This window comes from Sus scrofa, chromosome 1 (assembly GCF_000003025.6).
Source record: "Sus scrofa isolate TJ Tabasco breed Duroc chromosome 1, Sscrofa11.1, whole genome shotgun sequence".
Lineage (NCBI taxonomy): Eukaryota > Metazoa > Chordata > Mammalia > Artiodactyla > Suidae > Sus > Sus scrofa.
The window spans coordinates 268,056,922-268,076,432 of NC_010443.5; the positions used below are offsets into that span (position 1 = coordinate 268,056,922).

General features: G+C 55.0%; 1 protein-coding gene across 1 annotated transcript in view; it reads right to left on the minus strand.

Annotated features, from left to right (window-relative positions):
• FAM129B (family with sequence similarity 129 member B) overlaps positions 1-9,101 on the minus strand; it is a 55,726-nt gene extending 46,625 nt beyond the window's left edge. The window contains exon 1 of the mRNA XM_021069245.1: positions 8,766-9,101. Coding sequence (XP_020924904.1) covers positions 8,766-8,820 — 55 coding nt within the window. The 5' untranslated portion in view covers positions 8,821-9,101. The remainder of the gene's footprint in view (positions 1-8,765) is intronic.

The following is a 19,511-nucleotide window of genomic DNA, read 5'->3' on the forward strand; positions in this document are numbered from 1 at the left end:
CTCAATCAAACAACCTACAGGGTCCATCAATCCCTTAGGGCCAAGAATAGGCACCATGTCTTCCCAACCTCTCCCATCACCAAGGTCTGGTTGCTCCATCACTCCTATATGTCCACATGTACACACACACACACACACACACACACACACACACATACACACGTCCCCTGCCTATGCCCCATCCACACTGGTTCGGGCCCCTCTCACCACCGGATAAAGTCCCCTCTTCTTTCAGACAAGCCCCTGTGGCTCCCTCACCCACTAAGCTTTCCTGCAGAAATTCTGCCCCCCACGCTGCCCCTGCACACACCCTGAGAACACTTGTCTCCCTTCACAGGGACAGCCAGCCAGGCAGCACCCCGTGGGCAGGGGCCGGGTAAGAGTTTGTCTATCAGTGTGTCCCGGGTACCTAGCACAGTGCCTGGCACACAGGAGGTGCTCCGTAACTCTTGGCTGAATGAATAGCAGAATGACCAAGGGGGGAGTTCCCACTGTGATGCAACGGGGTCAGCTGCATCTCTGCAGCACCAGGATGCAAATTTGATCCCAGGCCCGGCATGGTGGGTTAAAGGAGCCCACGCTGCTGCAGCTGTGATGTAGGTCGAAACTGTGGCTTGGATCTGATCCCTGGCCCAGGAATTCCATATGCCACAGGGAGGCCAAAAAAGAGTGATAACCAAGTGATAAACAACAAAGTCCTACTGTACAGCACAGGGAATTATACGCAATCTCTCGGGACAGATGCTGATGGAAGATAATATAAGAAAAGGAATGTAGGAGTTCCCACTGTGGCACAGCGGAAACGAATCTGACTAGGAACCATGAGGTGGTGGGTTCGATCCCTGGCCTTGCTCAGTGGGTTAAGGATCCGGTGTTGCCATGAGCTGTGGCGTAGGTCGCAGACACGGCTTGGATCTGGCGTTGCTACGGCTCTGGCGTAGGCCGGCAGCTGTAGCTCTGATTGGACCCCTAGCCTGGGAACCTCCATAGCCACAGGTATGGCCCTCAAAAGACAAAAAACAAAAAACAAAACAAAAAAGGAAGGTATATATATATATATATATATATATGTACGTATGACTGGGCCACTCTGTTGTACAGCAGAAATCAGCACAACTGGCAAATCAACTATAATTTTTTTTAAAATTCCAGGAAAAAATGACCAAGTGTCTTGGGGCCAGAGCTTATCACACTTCTGCAGGGTCTCACAAGCATACAGATGCGGACCCTCTCCCTCAATGTCTAACCTCCAAACCCACCCAGCCCTGCCTTTTGAAGGCACCTAAGCCCACAAGGAAAGTTTTCAGAAGCAGAGAATTGCCATAAGTAGATACTGGGCTTGAGGTCACAGATGGGACAAAAAGGTGCACAGAGAGGCATAGCCATTGGTCCAGAGTCACACAGCAAACAGTCAACAGGACCAGCCTTGGAAGTTCCCTTCGTGGCTCAGCAGTTAACCCGACCAGGATCCATGAGGGTGTGGGTTGGATCCCTGGCCTCACTCAGTGGGTTAAGGATCCAGTGTTGCTGTGAGCTCTGGTGTAGGTCTCAGATGTGGCTCGGATCCCATGTTGCTGTGGCTGTGGTCTAGGCTGGCAGCTGTAGCTCCGATTCAACCCCTAGCCTGGGAACCTCCATATGCCATGAGTTCAGCCCCAAAAAGAGAAAAAAAAAGGAAAAACAAAAAAACAGGACCAGGCTTGAGACGCCGATCAAGCAAATAATTCTGGACACATGGCCAGGCAAAGGGGGGGTGTGCTCCCATCTGTCTTTTGCCCTTTATTCTCTTGGCCCTGCCCAACACCGGGCACAGAGTGGGCGATGCTGTGGACTGACACGGCTGTGTAACCACAGCCCATCTCACTACCCTCCTGACCTGCTGACAGCCACAGGTGTCCAAGGCCACAGGCTGGGACTCCTCAACCTGGGGCATGCCAACTTCCCAGAGTATGCGGCAGGGGGCTGGGTGTGCCCAAGGCTGTGGGACAGACAGACGGGGCCCATCTCCCTCCATAAAATGTCAAGCGGAACACCTACCACACACGGTATTCTCATTACTCACCAGCCCTGCGCTGAGTGGTGCTGACACTCTTTCTTGGTTTTTTTGGCCACATCCAGGGCATATAAAAGTGACTGGGCCAGGGACCGAAACTGCACCACAGCAGCAGCCCAAGCCACGGCAGGGGGACGGTCCCTCCTGATTTTATACCCTGACAAGCCAGCACTGTCATTTGCTTTTACAGAAGAAAGACACTGAGGCTCAGAGAGGGTGGCCCACCTGCCCCAAAACACCGGTCCATCGAGTAGCAAAGCTCAGACTCCCAGGACAGGTCCCTTCACCTCTATGGGCCACGGGCAGCTCATCTCCAAACCGAGATGGTTGCCAGGGGGTGGCACCAAGAGCCCTGGAGAGATGGGCACTTCCTGTTCTACCAGTTTTAAAGCTGTGAGATCAGAAGACTGCAGGGTCCGTGACTCAGGCCCTAAGATTCTACCAGGAGACGGGCATCTCCCCACCCTTGAGGGTTTTAAACGCAGGCATCTGCTTTCATCTTTCCTTCAAACTCTGACCGTCCACCGAAAACCCTTCCTCCTCAGGCGGGGACGTGGGTGGGGGCGGGGCAGGGGAAAGCAAAGCAGCTCAGGAATTTCTGAGGCCGCAGGAGGATGCTGCGAGGAGACCCGGCTGCAGTGAGTCACGAGCTCTGCCCGCGGAGGAGGAGGGGGCGCCGGCGGGAGGGCGGGACTGGCCAAAGACAGACCAGACGGGTGGGAGGGATGCGTGCCACCCGCGGGGCCTCTGACACTCGGCCGCTCCGTTCCCACTCCGCCCTTCCTCCTCCCCAGCCCCCTGCACCTCCCCCCGCCCCGCCTCTCTTGGGGGCCTTTTCCACCTGCCACGGACTCGCTCTGCACCCCCCCCATTCCCCCGCCCCCGCAGGCCGGTAAAACGCTGGGGAGGGAGGAGAGGTGGAAGGTGTGGATTCCAAGAGACAAAGGAAGGCACAGAGCAAGTGATCAGTTAAACAAGGGCCACGCTACAGGTTAAAGCGGCCCCTCCCTACTTCATCAACCACCATCCTCAGGCAGGGGACAAATCCAAGGACTCCCTGCTGGCTGGGGAAGCCGCAGGACATGGGGTCACGCCCCGTGGTCCTCAGTCCGTGTCCCCAGCCGTCCCCTTTGAGCCCTCTCCCAAGGAAGGCTGTTCAGAGGTGCTGGAGACTCCCAGGAAGGGGCCTCCCTTGAAATGCCCAGGTTGGGGGAAGCAACTGGGCTGGAAGGGGGAATAGGGGGCAGGCAGGCCAAGGGGATGAGTCTGTCTTCGGCAGGGAAGCTGACCGGAGCAGGAAAGGAAGCAAATACAGTGACTCAGTTTGCCCCCGAAAACCACCTGTCTGGTCACAGTGGAGGCACAGGGCCACGTCCTGCGTTCCGGGAAAGGCTAGGCAAACGTTGGCGTGGATGGCACGGAGTAGAACAAGACAGAGCCTTCGGGAAGGCTTCCAGGGAGGTTTCAATGACCAGGGAGAGACGTTTATTAGAAATCGTTTATGCCAGAAAGCAAGGCACACATTGAGTCATGGCCTCAGCAAATCTCTAACAATAAACGCGGAAGGGAAATACCGCTGAAGAATAAAGTTGTGGCGGGATGCTGGTGAGTGATTCCCAGTTCTGTCTCTAAAACGTCATTCCTTAGGCGGCAGGGAGGGAGGCCTGTGGCCCAGTTTGGGTTTAGAAAGGTCTCTTTGGCAGCGTGTGTGGGAAGGATGGAGGGGGAGGTGGGAGGCATCAGGCCCCAGCAGCGGGAAAGGAACAGAGTGGAGCTGGGTGGAGGGGAGGGCAGGGGCAAAAAAAAGCCAGCAAAAGCAGTTATGTAAGATGACACGAGAGCAGGGCAGAGTCCCCAGACACTTCACACCCCACCTCCCAGGGGCTGATCCAGACCTCAGCTAAGGGAGCAGCAAAGGGGGTGGGGGGGCGGGGCACTGCTTCCGGCCAGCCTGGTCTCCCTGCAAAGCTCAGGGCAGCATCTAGGACACCCCAGACTCGGGTTGCAGGGGGCGAGGGGGGGTGTCAAACGTGGACACCTCCACGCTTAAGCTCCTGAGACCCACGACCAGTGCCCCAAAGAGGAAAGGCAGGTTTTTAAAATCAATTTGGAGAAAGGCATGAATTATTTTCTTCGATAATCTCCAAAACTACCCCTTTTCTCATATCTGATTGTCAGAAAGGGTGATAATACGCAGTACTGAAGTCCCATATACTGTCAGCAGAGAGTGTCAAATGACACTCAGAGGCTCTGTGTCAATGCATCAAAACATGACCCGGGGAGCTTCTGCTGTGGCACAACGGGATTGGCGGCATTTTGGGAGCGCTGGGACAGAGGCTGGATCCCGGCCTGGCACAGGGGGTTAAGGATCCCACTGCACCTCAGATCTGGATCTGATCCCTGGCCCAGGGATTCCACGTGCTTTGAGGTGGCCAAAATCAGGGGGAAAAAAAGGTCCCAGGAGTTCCATCTAGAGGCCTCTGGGATACTGGAAGCTGGTGCTGGGAGAGGCACAAGGATTATGCGCAAAACACTGGGGACAGCCCGACAGCAGTGATCAGAGATCTGGGTAAATAAGCCGCACCCGGCACAGAAAGAAACCCACCAACAGAAGAAGAGGGCCAACTCGTGCTAACATGGAAAGATATTCATGATACACAGAGTGAAAAAAAGTCAAACCACAGGAACCCACCATGCGACCCCTTTTTATAAACAGAGCTAAATGTGTATGTACACAGAAATGTTTGTTTGGAGGAGTTCCCGCGGTGGCGCAGTGGTTAACGAACCCGACTAGCATCCATGAGGATGCGGATTTGATCCCTGGCCCTGCTCCGTGGATTAAGGATCTGGTGTTGCCATGAGCTGTGGTGTAGGTCGCAGAGGCTGCTCAGATCTGGTGTGGTTGTGGCTCTGGCGTAGGCTGGCGGCTACAGCTCCGATCGGACCCCTAGCCTGGGAACCTCCATATGTCGTGGGTGTGGCCCTAAAAAGACAAAAAGAGACAAGAAAGAAAGAGAGAGAGAGAAAGGAAGGAAGGGAGGAAGAAATGGACGTTTGGAAAGAGTGACACACCAATCTGGAGTGATTTCTTCTGGGGAGTGGGATTGAAGGGAGGGAAGATGGACGAGCTTTCATTTCTTATTTTACACTCCCAAACTGCTGGTGTGTGCCTTTCTTTTGCAATCAACAACATGAGCAGCGGTTGTCTAGAGTAGGGAAGGATCGGGAGAAGCGGGGGGTGACTGCTCCTGGGTGGGTAGAGAGTTTCCTTTATGGGTGACGAGATGTTCTAAAATTGATTGTGGGCATGGTTGCACAACTCTGCAAATACACAAAAAGCCATCCAAGGGGACACTTGAAGTGGGTTGAACTGGTTGGCAGGTGAATGATGTTTCAATAAAGCTGCTATTTAAAAAAAAGAATTAGCAAAGGGAAAGGGGAGGCTGGCAGAAGGGAAGAGCCCAGGCCCTGGCAAACTTTGGCACCAGCCCTCCCAGGTCATAAAGCTTAGGGCACTCTGTGTATGTGTGTTGAGGGGGGAGTTCCTCGGGCCCCCACAATTTCATCCTGGTCAACACACTTTCTGGAGCAACCACTGAGTTCTTCAAGGCTGTCCTTGAGGCAGAGTCCCACCACGCCCGCCCCTGCCCCAGGCAGGGTCACGTTTCCTGCCAAGGGCACAGCACCCAGCCCCTGACTTGCACACCCTGAGCAACAGTGATCTCACGCCCTCACTTGCTCCCTCTGGGTTTATGTGGCTCAAACCATGTGCACTGACATGGGCCACCAGACACTTCTCCTCTTGTCCTTGTCCTGGCCTCTGTGCCAGGTAGAAGGTGTGAGTTGGCCTGATTCCCCGCCCCCACAGGGGTCCCCCATCAGGGCCCTCTGGACCCACTCCAGATAGCCCACATCCATCTCACACAATCGCCAGCGCAGAAGGTAATCGAGGGTTCGAAAAACCCAGGTGGGTTCTCGAATCCGGGGAAACCAGCATCCACCTGAGCCCAGGGACTGGACAAGCCTCGGAGAAATAGGACCGAAACCGCAGTTACAACTGCTCCCTTCCCTCTCCAAATGCCCGGCCCCTCTCAATGACAGCGAGTAAGGACAATCTCTACAATAATGACAACTGTTTGTGACATACCGACTATGCCCCAGCACTGGGCCAAGTGCCTTAACTCGCGTTATCTCACTCCCATTTTACAGGTAAGAAAACAGAGATTCAGATGCTGGCCCCAGGTCATGCCTGCTGACATGCTGTGGTGTCAAGGATGGGACCCTAAACTGGCACAAATCTGAATAATAACTAGGGAAAATTGGGGACTGTTAGGCCCTCAGAAGCTGAAAGAACGTCGGGCATCAGGGAGCGTGTGCCTTGGGTGACAGCTAGGGAAACTGAGACCCAGAAAGTGTAAGTGGCTGCCGGAGGCCAGGCCTCTTCCTTGGCGCAGGAGAGAATCATCCCGCCACCAGCCCCACGGGGCCGCTGGTGTGAGCACAAGTCTCTGCTTGCCAGGGGCTTTGAAATCCCAGGATGAAAGGCGCCGTGACAGCAAAACAGCGCCATGGGCAGGAGCGCGCCTGACCCCTGCCAGGACTTGCAGCCTGGCACTCACCTGCTCACCTGCTGGGGGCGGGAGCAAAGCTCCAGGAGCCACCCAGGCCAAGCATTGAACCCTAACAGCTCAGAGCCCAGGCAGGGATGGTCTAAGGGCCGACTTCTCTGCTGGGGCAGCTCTGGGTCGAGAGGACTCTGGAATTTTAACTGTCCTGCCTGAAAGTTCAGCTGCTTGGTGGCTCGGGCTGTTCCGTGGGTGGGGTGAGGAGGGCGCCTGGATCACTGGAGGTGGCAAAGGCACGCCCTCACACCCCTCCAATTTCCTCCGGAGGGCTGGAGGCTTGATGGCTTCCTCCCGTGTCACCCCACCCCATACTGCAGGAGCCCCCTCAGGTGAGCCTGGACCAGGAATTTGAGGCATTTGAAGAGGGTTATTAATAGCCCTGAAGTGTTGAGAAGAAAAAGGCCAGCAGGCCCTGAGCCAGCACCGCCCTCTCCCACCCAGCCTGGCATCCACAAAACAAACCCAACCCTGTCCAGGAGAGGACACTTCACCTTTTGTGGCCTCAGTCTCCTCCCCTGTAAAATGGCAGCTCTCAGCCCAGGAGGCGGGAAGAGGGGGAGAGCCAGAGCTGGGTGTGGGGGCAGGAAAAACCCCACTGAAGAAGGCGCCGCGCACCCCACCCAGGAGGAGTGAGGGGCCCCGACAGGAGGTCGTGAATGGATGGACTGTTACAGAGCCCCAGGAGGCTGCCACCGACAGGGAGGGGACAGGAAGACTCCGCCCCGGCCTTCCTCCTCCCAGAGTCCAGGCTGATCCTACAAGCCAGTGTTCCAGGACTTAACCCCCTGCTGGTCTGATGCTGGAGAGGGTCTGACTCATTTCTCCATCACCCTCACGCCTGGGCCTGGGCCCAGCCCCAGGCCTGGCACAAAGGGGGCTCTCAGACCGGGGCCCAGGACCACGGTCCCAGGATAAACCTTCCCCAGCACCTCCTTCGTGCCTAGCCAGCGTGGGAACCCAGTGTTTAGGGACCTCTGGTTCCTGTTCTCAAGGGGTATGAGTGGGCAGAAGACAGCTGCTGAAACTCTGCGGGACTGCAGGACACATCATGATAAGTAGGTGGACACAGGGCTCTGAGTCCACCGGACAGGGAAGTGCAAATTTAGCAAAGACGAAAGCCTCCTCTTTCCGGAGGCTGCCAGGCCCCATTCCTGCATGGGCCAGTGCACCAGGGCCTGCAAATTAGCTCACCTAAGTCTCTTAATAAGGAGGACCTGTGCTAAGCAAGCTCTGTGAATTATTAGCTCACTTAATTAAGTCTTTTAACCAGGAGGGAAGGGATTCACCCCAGTTTGAAGAGGAGGAAACAGGGGCTGGACATCAAGAGACCTATCCAAGCTACCATGGCTGGGTAACATGCTGAGGTTCCACCCAGGCGGCCTCACCCAGAACTGAGTGAAACCCTCTCTCTCCGTTTCCCAGGGCATTGGGAGAGAACGAACCCAGGACCCTGCTGCAGTCCCTGGGAGTGGGGAGGGGGCAGCTGCCCTTCTCAGAAGGGGCCTCTGTGCCCGGCTGGGAGCAGGAGTGGCTGAAGGAGAGGGCTGAGGAGGCTGGGCTCTGGCCTCGACCAGCCCCTGAACTAGCTGCCAGCAGAAGCAGCACCCTACTGGGCTGGAGCCAGAGGACAGGGGGTCCCACCCACCCCGCCCAGGCCCACTCCCCAGGCTCAGTCTCAGGCCTTGATGAGCCAAGCCCCTGGAAGCCTTGGCCACGTGTACCGGGGCTGGGGCCGGGGCCTGCGGAGGACCGGGACTGCTAGGGAAGGTCAGGACACGCTGGCCAAGTGGGCCTGGACCGCTTCCGGGCAGGGATACCCAAGGTGAAGGGGGCTGCGACCCCTTCCATCGCTTGATTCGGGTAGTGCACTGGAGGATCTGATGAGCTCCAAGGGTGGGGAAGGTGTGCGACCCCCCCAGGAGGGGGAAGGGCGCTCAGACGTAGAAGAAACAGGCTTGGACAACAGTCACTCCCGCCCCTGCCCGGAGCCAGACTCCCAGGAGACCCCAGCCGGCTGGCCGGGATGGGGGCGTGGCCGAGGACGCCCGGCCGGACCCACCAAGTGCGCGGCGCGGCGCGAGACTCACCTGCGATGTGCTGGCGCCGGGCGTCGTCCAGGTGCGTGGACAGCACGTCCCCCATGGTGAAGAAGAACCGCGGCCGGATCCGGCCACCGCCTGCCGCTACCCGCGCTGCTCAGACGGACGCCGCTGGCGCCATGGAGCCGGCCCGCCCAGCTCCCGCCTCTCCCGCCGCCCGTGACTGCGGCCTCCACTCCTCGCGCGCTCCGGTTCCTGCAGGTCCGTTCCCGCAGCGTCGGTTCCCGGGCCGCCTCCGCCTCGCGCCCCAGCCAGCGGCTCAACAGCCCCGCTGCGCCCCGCCCCGCCCCACCAGGCCCCGCCCCCCGATCCGAGCCCCGCCCCCTCCTTGGTGGCGGGCGGGCGAGCGGGCGGGGCAGGGGGCCGGGGATGCCGGGACCGCCTGCAAGACAGAGACAAAGGGAAGGTCGGAGAAAGGCAGCCCGAGGAGTGACGCAGAGCGAGACACGCTGAACCCTAACCGAAACCCAGAAAGAGATGGGGCTGGTGGGGGCATTTGAAAGAACGGGGGCGCCTGGGGGTGTCCAGCCTGAGTGTCACACTCTCCCCCACCCGCACGGGAAGAGATCGGGCCGAGGAGAATGGAGAGGACCGGTAGGCGACGCCTAGGGCCAGGGCTCCAGCCCCTGCTCCCCGCACCGGGCTCCCCTGCCCCCAGCCTCGCCCGCCGCCGCCCGCTCTCAGGAAGTTCCCTGGCCTTGATCCGACCTGCCCTTGAAGGTGTGCCTGTCTTGCACAATAGTACAGGGAAAGGGGAGGTGGCAGGGAGGGCTCCACCCCAAAGGCACCCGAGGTCCCAGAGCCTGGCAGACGTTCCTCAAGCTTAGCATATGGGACAGGGCAAGTCGGCAATGGAAAAAACAATAGCACTTTACGGTTTGTGAAAGACTCAGCTTCCAAGCTCACCGACCAGCATGGACTTTGAGTACAGAGCCTGCGGGGCTGGGCTTGATTGGGTCGTGGGTACCAGGGGAATGCGTTTCAACGCTACCCTCCCAATCCCCCAGGAAGACAGGGTAACCCTTGGGATCCCCAAATCATGGACTGGGGTGGCAGAGGCCGTCCTTGGCTGCTGATGCTCAGACCTCCTGTACTGCCTCCCCAGGGTCAGTCGGTTTGTGCTTGCAAACCCCAGGGGGTGACTACTCACCCCTTCTCTGTGTGCCCCACCCTGTAATTGGACGGCTCTTACTGTAGCTGTGACGTAGGCAGAAAACGATGGCAATAAACATTAACATTGAAGCACAGGAGCTTTGGGCCTGTCAACGCCACAGCAGGTAGGTTTGAAGTTGACGAAAGTGATACAGGCACCCTCCATGCCTTCAATGATAAACACCTGCTTGCCAGGCCCTCTGCAAGATGCTAGGGATGCAAAGAGAGGATGCAAGCTGCCCTACCTGCTCTGTGACCCAAGACAAGTGGCGTTATTGTGAACCTCAGTTTCCTCGTCCGTCACCTGAAAATAACGATGCTTTGTCATGAGGATTAAATGAGATAACAGAGGGACTTAGCCCAGCACCTGGCACAGGATGTGTCCTCTCCATGGACGGAACGCACCATTCTATTATTCATCACGGTCCCTGCCCTCAAGAGCATAGAGAAGCTTGAGGAAGGAACAGAACATTCTGTTTTGAAGAAAATTACAGGAGTAGTACCAGAACTACAAGTTGGAAAAACCAGAATTTTGACAGCAGATATAGAGGAACAGCATTCCAGGGAAAACCCCAGGCAGAGGCACAGTCTTTGAAGTCATGCTAGCAGAGATTACTGGTTTCCTTCTACAGAGACAGAAACTGAGGCCCAGAGAGGGAAAGTGACTTGCCAGGGTCACACAGCAAGGCCAAGGCAGTACCCAGCTAGAGGCCAGGTTCTCTTTGAGCCACCAGAAGCAGGTGATGCTGCTAGCCTCATTCCCTTTTTCTCATGGCCCAAGCTATAGGGACCGGAACGTCTTGCTCTGCCCTGGGAGGTAGAATGCTGGAACTAGCTGGCATCTGGACACCCCAGGGTGTTTCGTCAGCTGATCTGGAGTCCTGGGCCAGTTAGGTTGGAGGTGGGGCCACAAGCGAGCCTTTTACCAGCCTCCATGGTGCACACAGGCCAGTGAGCCTGGAGCACCCACAGACTTCCCAGCGTGCCAGGCTCCTAGCCTAGAGATGCTGCCTTTTGTCCTTGAAGACCCTCTGTCACATGTCACTGCCTAGCTCTTCTGAGCTCCCATATGAGGCAAATGAAATTGTGAAAGTGGAAAGGGAGTGTAAACTAGAGGGTGATTGATTCTGTACAAGCCAAGGCATGTAAATAACTCCCCCTAGACCCTTGGGGCCAATCCCCTCTAATTCAAGATTGGTTCAATTCGCTCACAAAAAAAAGTGTAGCAGAGTGGAGGGGAATTGACTGCCAAAAACATCAGGAGGGAACATTCAGGGTGGCCAGAAATTTTTTTTTTTTTTTTTTTTTTGGCTTTTTCTAGGGCCACAGCTGCGGCATATGGGAAGTTCCCAGGCTAGGGATCTAATCGGAGCTGCAGCCGTCCACCCACAGCAGAGCCACAGCAACACCAAATCCAAGCCGTATCTGTGACCTACACCACAGCTCTGGCAACGCCAGATCCTCGACCCACAGAGCAAGGCCAGGGATCGAACCTGCAACCTCATGGTTCCTAGTTGGATTCATAAGCCACTGAGCCACGACGGGAACTCCAGAAATGGTCTTTGCCTTGATGGTTATACAGGAGTACGTATTTGTCAAAACTCATCAAAACAACTGAAAAGGGATGCATTTGGTTGTATGTAATTCTACTTCAATAAAATTGATTTAAAAATGAAAAACAAGGAGTTCCCGCTGTGGCTCAGCAGTAATGAACCTGATTAGGATCCATGCGGACCCCCATCCCTGGCCTCGCTCAGTGGGTTAAGTATCTGGTGTTGCCATGAGCCATGGTGTAGGTCACAGATGCAGTTTGGATCTGGTGTGGCTGTGGCTGTGGTGTAGCCGGCAGCGATAACTCCAATTCGACCCCTAGCCAGCCGACCTCCATGTGCTGCGGCTGCAGCCCTAAAAAGAAAAAGAAAAAAATGAAAGAGTTCTCTCGTGGCTCAGGGGGTCAAGGATCCAGTGTTGTCACTGCTGTGGGTCCGGTTTTTGCTGTGGTGTGGGTTTGATCCCTGCCACAGGCCTGACCCACCGCCCCCCCCCCCCAAAAAAAAAGAAAAAGCAAAAGAAACTGGAGCACCTGCTCTGTGTCAGGTACTGTTGTAGGTGCTGGGAATACATCAGTGCAAAAGATAGGATCCCTGCCCTCACAGAGGTTATAGTCTTGTGCTGGAGAGAGAAAGACGATAAGCAAATAAGATGGCACCAGAGAGTGCTAAGCATTAAGATAATGAAATAGGGAGTTCCCATCGTGGTGCAGTGGTAAACAAATCCAACTAGGAACCATGAGGTTGTGGGTTCAATCCCTGGCCTTGCTCAGTGGGTTAAGGATCCAGTGTGGCTGTGAACTGTGTAGGGTCGAAGACGCAGCTCGGATCCCGAGTTGTTCTGGCTGTGGAGTAGGCTGACGGCTACAGCTCCAATTAGACCCCTAGCCTGGGAACCTCCATATGCCGCAGAAGCGGCCCTAGAAAAGCAAAAAAAAAAAAAAAAAAAAAAAAAAAAAAAAAAAAAAAAACCTTAAAAAATAAAAATTACAAAAAAAAAAAATAATAAAAAATAAAAATTAAAAAAAAAGATAATGAAATAGGATTTAAAAATACAAAAAGTGGAGCTCCTGTCATGGCGCAGTGGATTGAATCCGACTAGGGACCTTGAGGTTGCAGGTTCAATCCCTGGCCTCACTCAGTAGGTTAAGGATCCAGTGTTTCCGTGAGCTGTGGTGTAGGTCGAAGAGGTGGCTCAGATCCTGTGCTGCTGTGGCTGTGGTGTAGGGCGGTGGCTGTAGCTCCGATGCGACTCCTAACCTGGGAACCTCCATATGCCCGTGGGTGCGGCCTTAGGAAAAAAAAAAAAAAAGCAAAAAAAACCCAAAAAACGAAAAGTAAGTAATTAAAAAAAAATTTTTTTTATGGCTGCACCTGTGGCTTATGGAAGTTCCTGGGCAAGGTATTTAATCTGAGGCACAGCTGCAGCAACACCGGATCCTCTTACCCACTGAACTGGGCCCGGGATGGAACCCCCACCTCCACTGCAACCCAAGCTGCTGCAGTTGGAGTCTTAACCCACCATGCCACAGTGGGAACACCCCCCAAATTTTTTAATTAAAAGTAAAAAAAAAAAAAAAAAAGGCTAGAGTGACAGGTGTGGGGGTATCACCTAGGAAGGTGATTCTGGAGGGCCTCTGTGAGGAGGTGACACTTTGAGACCTGACTGGCAAGAAAGCTGCTCCATGAAGATCCGGGAATAGCTACATATTACGGAGCAGGTACCACATCCAGGTATCATACCAGACGTAGCCTGCCTCATCTCAGAGTCCTTGCAATGACTTTGTTGGAAGAATCACCAAGTATGAGGATTTTTTAAAGATGATATTCCATTGTCTGCCCTTAGCATCCTTACTTAAACATTGCCTGGTGGGCATGGCGAGGGCATGCCAGGAAAGTGGTCAATCGGAGCAAAGGCAAAGGGAGATGAACCCTGATGGACCCCAGGGCCGGACAGCTATTCCCGGACTCCTGTAGGGAAGAGGAGAGAAGGGCACCTGCCGTGGATGGGGCGGGGGGTGGGGTGAGGTGGGGTGGGGGACACCAGATGGGAGGCTCCCGAGTGTCCAGTACGTGGGATTTTTAACTTTATTCTGGGAAGATTGTAAAATTCCTTCAAAGTCCTCAACTCTCTACCAATTTAAAGCAATAAATCTGGCCAGTCATGACCTCTGGGTGGGGGAAGAATGATTTGTTTGTTAAAGGAAAGAAAAATGGTTATAGTCAGTCCACGTGAGGAAGAGGACAGGATCCCGAGAAGTGAGACGTCAGGAAAATTTCTCACTCGAAAAGCCAGGGAACCTCAGCCCTTATACCGGAGGCCGTTTGGGCGTTCAGGTTTTAGTTCTGAGTAAATTAAAGACGCTTGGAGTTCGTGCCGTGGCGCAGAGGAAATGAATCCGACTAGTGAACCATGAGGTTGCAGGTTGGATCCCTGGCCTCCCTCAGTGGGTTCAGGATCCGGCATTGCCGTGAGCTGTGGTGTATGTAGGTCGCAGACGCAGCTCGGATCCCACCTTGCTGTGGCTGTGGTGTAGGTTGGCAGCTGTAGCTCTGATTCGACCCCTAGCCTGGGATCCTTCATCTGCTGCGGGTGTGGCCCTAAAAGAACTACATAAAAAAATTAAAGACTTTTTTCATACATGTATTGGCTATTTGTGGGTGGTTGTTATTGTTATTACTGTTATCCTCTGCTTTTCTAGTGGAATGTCTATCTTTTTTTCTTAATCACTTTTTTTGGTTGTTGTTTTGTTGCTATTTCTTGGGCCGATCCCGCGGCATATGGAGGTTCGCAGGCTAGGGGTCTAATTGGAGCTGTAGCCACTGGCCTACGCCAGAGCCACAGCAACGCGGGATCCGAGCCGCATCTGCGACCTACACCACAGCTCACGGCAACGCCGGATCCTTAACCCACTGAGCAAGGGCAGGGACCGAACCCGCAACCTCATGGTTCCTAGTTGGATTCGTTAACCACTGCGCCACGACGGGAATTCCCTTATTCACTTTTGAAAGCTCTTTCTATAGGAAGGATTTCTCAACTCTGCCAGGCAGCAGCGGGGGATGGGATGGTCTCTGCTCTTTCTCTAGGGCTCTGGATGCCATCTCTGTTCACCAGGCTCTCCCACACCCCTTCCTTGGCCCAGGCCCCAGAGCCTGGTGGAAGATAACAGGCACGTGGACACAACACGGTCCAGATCTGGAGCACAGAGGGAAGGGTTCCCGCCTGCCCACCTGCTGCGCCTGCCCCGCCCCCACCTCCAGGTGGAAGATGCCACCTACAGCTCCTGATTCTTCAGGCCTTCAGGAAGTGGCTTCTGCCAACCCTCTTCCCTGCAGGGCTGCCCCACCCCTCCCCACCCACCCCACCCTTAAGCATGTTTAGAAATAAGAACCCAAAGGTGAAGGAGAAGAAAACTCTACTTGGAAAAGGGAGGGTCCAGAAGGTCAGAGCCAGAGCTTGGACAGAGGCCTGGAGGAGGCACGGGATCTGCCCCAGAACACATAGTTGGGTCCAGGCCAGGCTCCTTCCTGGTCTTGTAAGAAGGGGGAGGTCCCTTCCTTGCCTGGTTGGCCCCTCTCCCTCCCCGTTGGCTCTGAGCCCCAGCTCTGCCCTCCCCACAAACCTGTCAGACCTGAAATAGCCCAGGAGAAAAAAACAAACACCTCAGGTAAACAACAGGGAGTGTGGATGAATCAGGATCTTGTTTTTAAGGAATATCATGTGTCCACCACTGTTGATCCAGTTGGCACGGCCCGTTGTTGCAAGGGACCCTGGCACCCCGCCTAGACCTCCCCTCTTTCTTAACTGTGGGGTGATGGAAGGAGACCCAGCTCACCGGCCAGGTTCCATCTGCCACCTGGCCTCCGGCAGCTAAAGTCCCTTCTTGCTCCCCCTGGTGGCCAGCTCTACCACCACACCCAAGTCCAGGCTCCATGACTGCCAGCCTGGTGGAATGCCCTCCCGTCCCCTGGCTTCCCTGCCTTCCACCTCACTGGGCAGCCAGCTGGATTGTTCCCAAACACAAATAGGACCGTGCCAGTCCCCTGCTTCAAGCCTTCTGTGGCTCCCACTGGCCTGGAGTTAAGTCAAACCCTAGCCATGGCATTTAGGGGTCCTGCCAGTGCCTCTTCTGTGCCTCTTCCCCTGGCACTTCTCTAGTCATAGTGACCTTTCACATCCTCAAACTAGCCCTGCTCCATCCTCCTCGGCTCCCACACATCCTGATTCCCTTTCCCGGCTTTGCCCCACCCAGCACTACTCACCCTTCAGACCTCAGCCAAAAGGACCCCTCCACTCCCACCTCTCCCGGACACTACACTTCTCCTTTTTCACAATCAGCACTTTTATAATTACTTTGTGTGTCATTACTGTTCCCTTCTGAGAACAGCGATGGCCTTGTTCCATATCCCTAGTGTCCGACATAATGGGAGCTTGGGTGAGTGGTGGGCACTGCAGGGAAATTGACAGGGGGCACCCACCTGGTCCTGGGACTCAGCAGGCTGGTTCGTACACCGGCCTAGGCTCATGCCTGCCGTGGCCACACCAACTGCCCTCCCCGTTTGATAGCAAAGTCTGTTCTATAGCGTCTCTGCCAGGCAGAGCCTCTGCTTGCATACCTCCAGGCACAGGGTGCTCACCACCTCCACAGGTCATGATGCCCAGTTGAACGCCACAGCCCCGAAGTCAGACAAAGTGATGTTGAAATGCCAGACAACAGGCAGGGGGTGACAAATAATAGTAACAAGATGATAAAGACCATAGGAGTTCCCATTCATTGTGGGCTTCGCCTGTACCCAGCTCTGCCTCGTTGAATCTTCACCACAGCTCTGTGAAGGAGGCCCTTTGGGGGGACCCTCATCTTAAGATGAGGAGAGAGAATTCGGTCTCGGTGAGGTGAAGTGACCTCCCCAAGGTCACACAACAAGTAAGAGGCGAAGATAAGGCCCACACACAACTCTGCCAGCTTCAGAACCGTAACACGCCATGCTATACACTGCATCCTTCCAGACCCGGTCCCACACGCACATCCAGTTCTCAGACATAAAGTGGGCTTCTCCGCTATGCCCACCATTCACTCACCCCCTTTTGTCTTTCCCTTAGCAGTGTGATATGAGCAGGAGCTCCCGCTGCGGCACAGTGAGTTAAGAACCTGACTGCAGCGGCTCAAGTCACTGAGGAGGTGCAGGTTTGATCCCTGGCCTGGCACAGTGGGTTAAAGGATCTGGAGTTGCCATGTAGGGCACAGCTGAGGCTTGGGTTCAATCCCTGGCCTGGGAATTTCCCTGTGCCACGGGAGCAGCCGTAAGAAAAAAAGAGCATCTCTCCACGCTAATGAATTGTTCATTCTACACACTTTGAATGACTGTGGTGGTTATATGACCCACTAAACTTTTTACCTATAACTGGACACTTTCTTATTTCCTAAGGATAAGTTTCCAGACGTGAAACAGCTGCCATAAACTTCCTTTTGAGGCTTTTGACGCATGGTGACAAATCGCCCTGATGAAATGATGGTAGCAGCCAGCAGCCCCCCGGCACTTGTCATACGTCCCTTGTCAAGAATCCTCGTGTCATGGTGACTGATGCACTAGTCTAAACTCCCAACTCACCCAACCCTCCCCAGCGAGAGCCCCCAGGATCAGGGACCCTGAGCCTGGCCCAGGTCCTGACTTCCCAGCAAGCCCAGGAAAGAGGCTGGCTGCCGAGCCAATGTTGACTGTCACCCCAGTTCCTCCAGGACCGGCCAGCAGGGGTTTTAGGCCCCACCAAGCTCTGCCCAACCCCTTTCATGTCAAGCTTGATTTCCTGCTGCGCCAAAGCTGCCCCTCACCAGCTGATGACTCAGAGCCTGGCCAGGGTGGCAGGGCTGGCAGGGCCTAGCCAGTCCTCCCAGTGACTAAGCTTGCGGTGAGCCGGGGCGGGGCTTCTCAGGGTGGGGCCACCTCCGCCCCAGGGTGGCCCTCCTTCCTCTCTCAGGATCCTAAGGCCTGCTGATTTTTGCCCTCTGGCTTCTCCAGAGAGAATGAGAATAATCCTGGGTTCTGAGTGCCGGAGTGTGTCGGGGGTGACTGAGCTGCCCCCTGGGGGGCACGGCCTGGAGGATAGACGTCATTGTGGGGAGAAAGAGAGGAGGTGGTTGGGGGAGAAGGCGAGGGATTTAGGGGGGAGAGCCCAGCGCAAAGGTTTAGGGTGAGGCTGCTGCTGTGTAAGGGGACGGGGTCAGGGACCCTGGGGCCGGGAGACTTCAGGACCGGGCCTTACCACCCCATCTGTCACCTCCACAGAATTAGCAAAGTCCAGTGACAATGGTCTCGGACAGTCTCGTGCCAGGGCCCTACGTGGCTTGGCAAGGGTAGCACAGACTGGATTCAGCCACCATCACCTCGTCCATCAGACACCTTTATAAAGGGTTTGACCTGGAGTTCCCGTTGTGGTTCAGTGTGTTGAGAACCTGATCAGTGTCCATGAAGATATGGGTTCGATCCCTGGCCTTGCTCAGTGGGTTAAGGATCTGGCGTTGCAGCAAGCTGTGGTGTAGATTGCAGATCTGTTGTTGCTGCAGCTGTGGTGTAGGCTGACAGCTGCATTTTTGATTTGACCCCTAACCTGGGAAATTCCATATACTATGGGCGCGGACCTAAAAAAGGAAAAAAAAAAAAAAAAAAGCATTTGACCTGTGCACTCAGGCAGGGAGCCCCAAGCAAGGAGGCAGCCGCAGGGGCGGTTCCTTCTCCCAAGTGGAAAAGTGCATGGGGTGGGTTTTGTGTAGTTTATTTATTTATTTATGTATTTATTATTATTATTATTATTTTGGTCTTTTTGTCTTTTTAGGGCTGCACCCGCGGCATATGGAGGTTCCCAGGCTAGGGGTCTAATTGGAGCTGCAGCTGCCAGCCTTCACCACAGCCACAGCAACACGGGATCCTTAACCCACTGAGCGAGGCCAGGGATTGAACCCGCAACCTCATGGTTCCTAGTCGGATTCGTTACCCATGGCGCCAGGACGGGAACTCCTATTTATTTATTATTTTTTGGCCTCACCTGTGGCATACAAAATTTCCTGGACTAGGGATCGAACACAAGCCACAGCCACAACCAAAGCCACAGCAGGGACAATGCCAGATCCTTAACGCACTGAGCCACAAGGGAACTCCCAGGGATGTTTTTAATTGTCAGATGTCTTGGGTCCGTGGAGGTGCAGGAGGGGAGGAGGTCCACTGAGGTCCATTTAGTGCCTGAAGATCAGGGATCCCAAGCATTCTGCCAAGACGGCCAGGCCTGCACAGGAGCAAAACCCTCCCCTCCCCGCAAATCCGGGGCTGAGACCCCTCTGCCGCCCAGTTCATTGGGAAGAGGATCATGCTGCCTGTAGAGGGAATCTCCCAGTGTTCGAGGCGCCTTTAAGATATACTATCTCAGAAGTCCCATCATGGCTCAGCGCTAACAAACCTGACTAGTATCCACGAAGACTTGGGTTTGATCCCTGGCCTCGCTCAGTGGGTTAAGGATCCAGCATTGCTGTGAGCTGTGGTGTAGGTCGCAGATGTGGCTCGGATCCTGCGCTGTTGTGGCTGTGGTGTAGGCCGGCAGCTGCAGCTCCGATTTGACCCCTAGCCTGGGAACTTCAATATGCCAGGAGCGTGGCCCTAAAAAGACAAAAAATAAATAAATACGCTATCTCAATAACTAGGCTTGACCCATCCCTGGCCAGGGAGAGCAGCTGACATTTGCATTGTCACCTAGTAATAATGATGGTAAGGACATAGGCATGACACCGAGAGGTCCCCATGTGCCAGGCATTCGTGACCTTCCCATGAGGGCTGCACTATTACTGTCCCCATTTAGCGGATGAGCAAAGGCAGGCTTGGAGAGGTAAGGCCAGTGACAAGGATGGGACAGCTTTTCCAACCTGGGCCTCCTTCACTCCAAAGCCCTCCCGTCCCCCACCCCTGCCTCCCCCGCTGGTAGGACAAAACTCGGTCCATTTGACAGATGGGGAAACTGACACACAGACATCGTCACTGCTCCCCA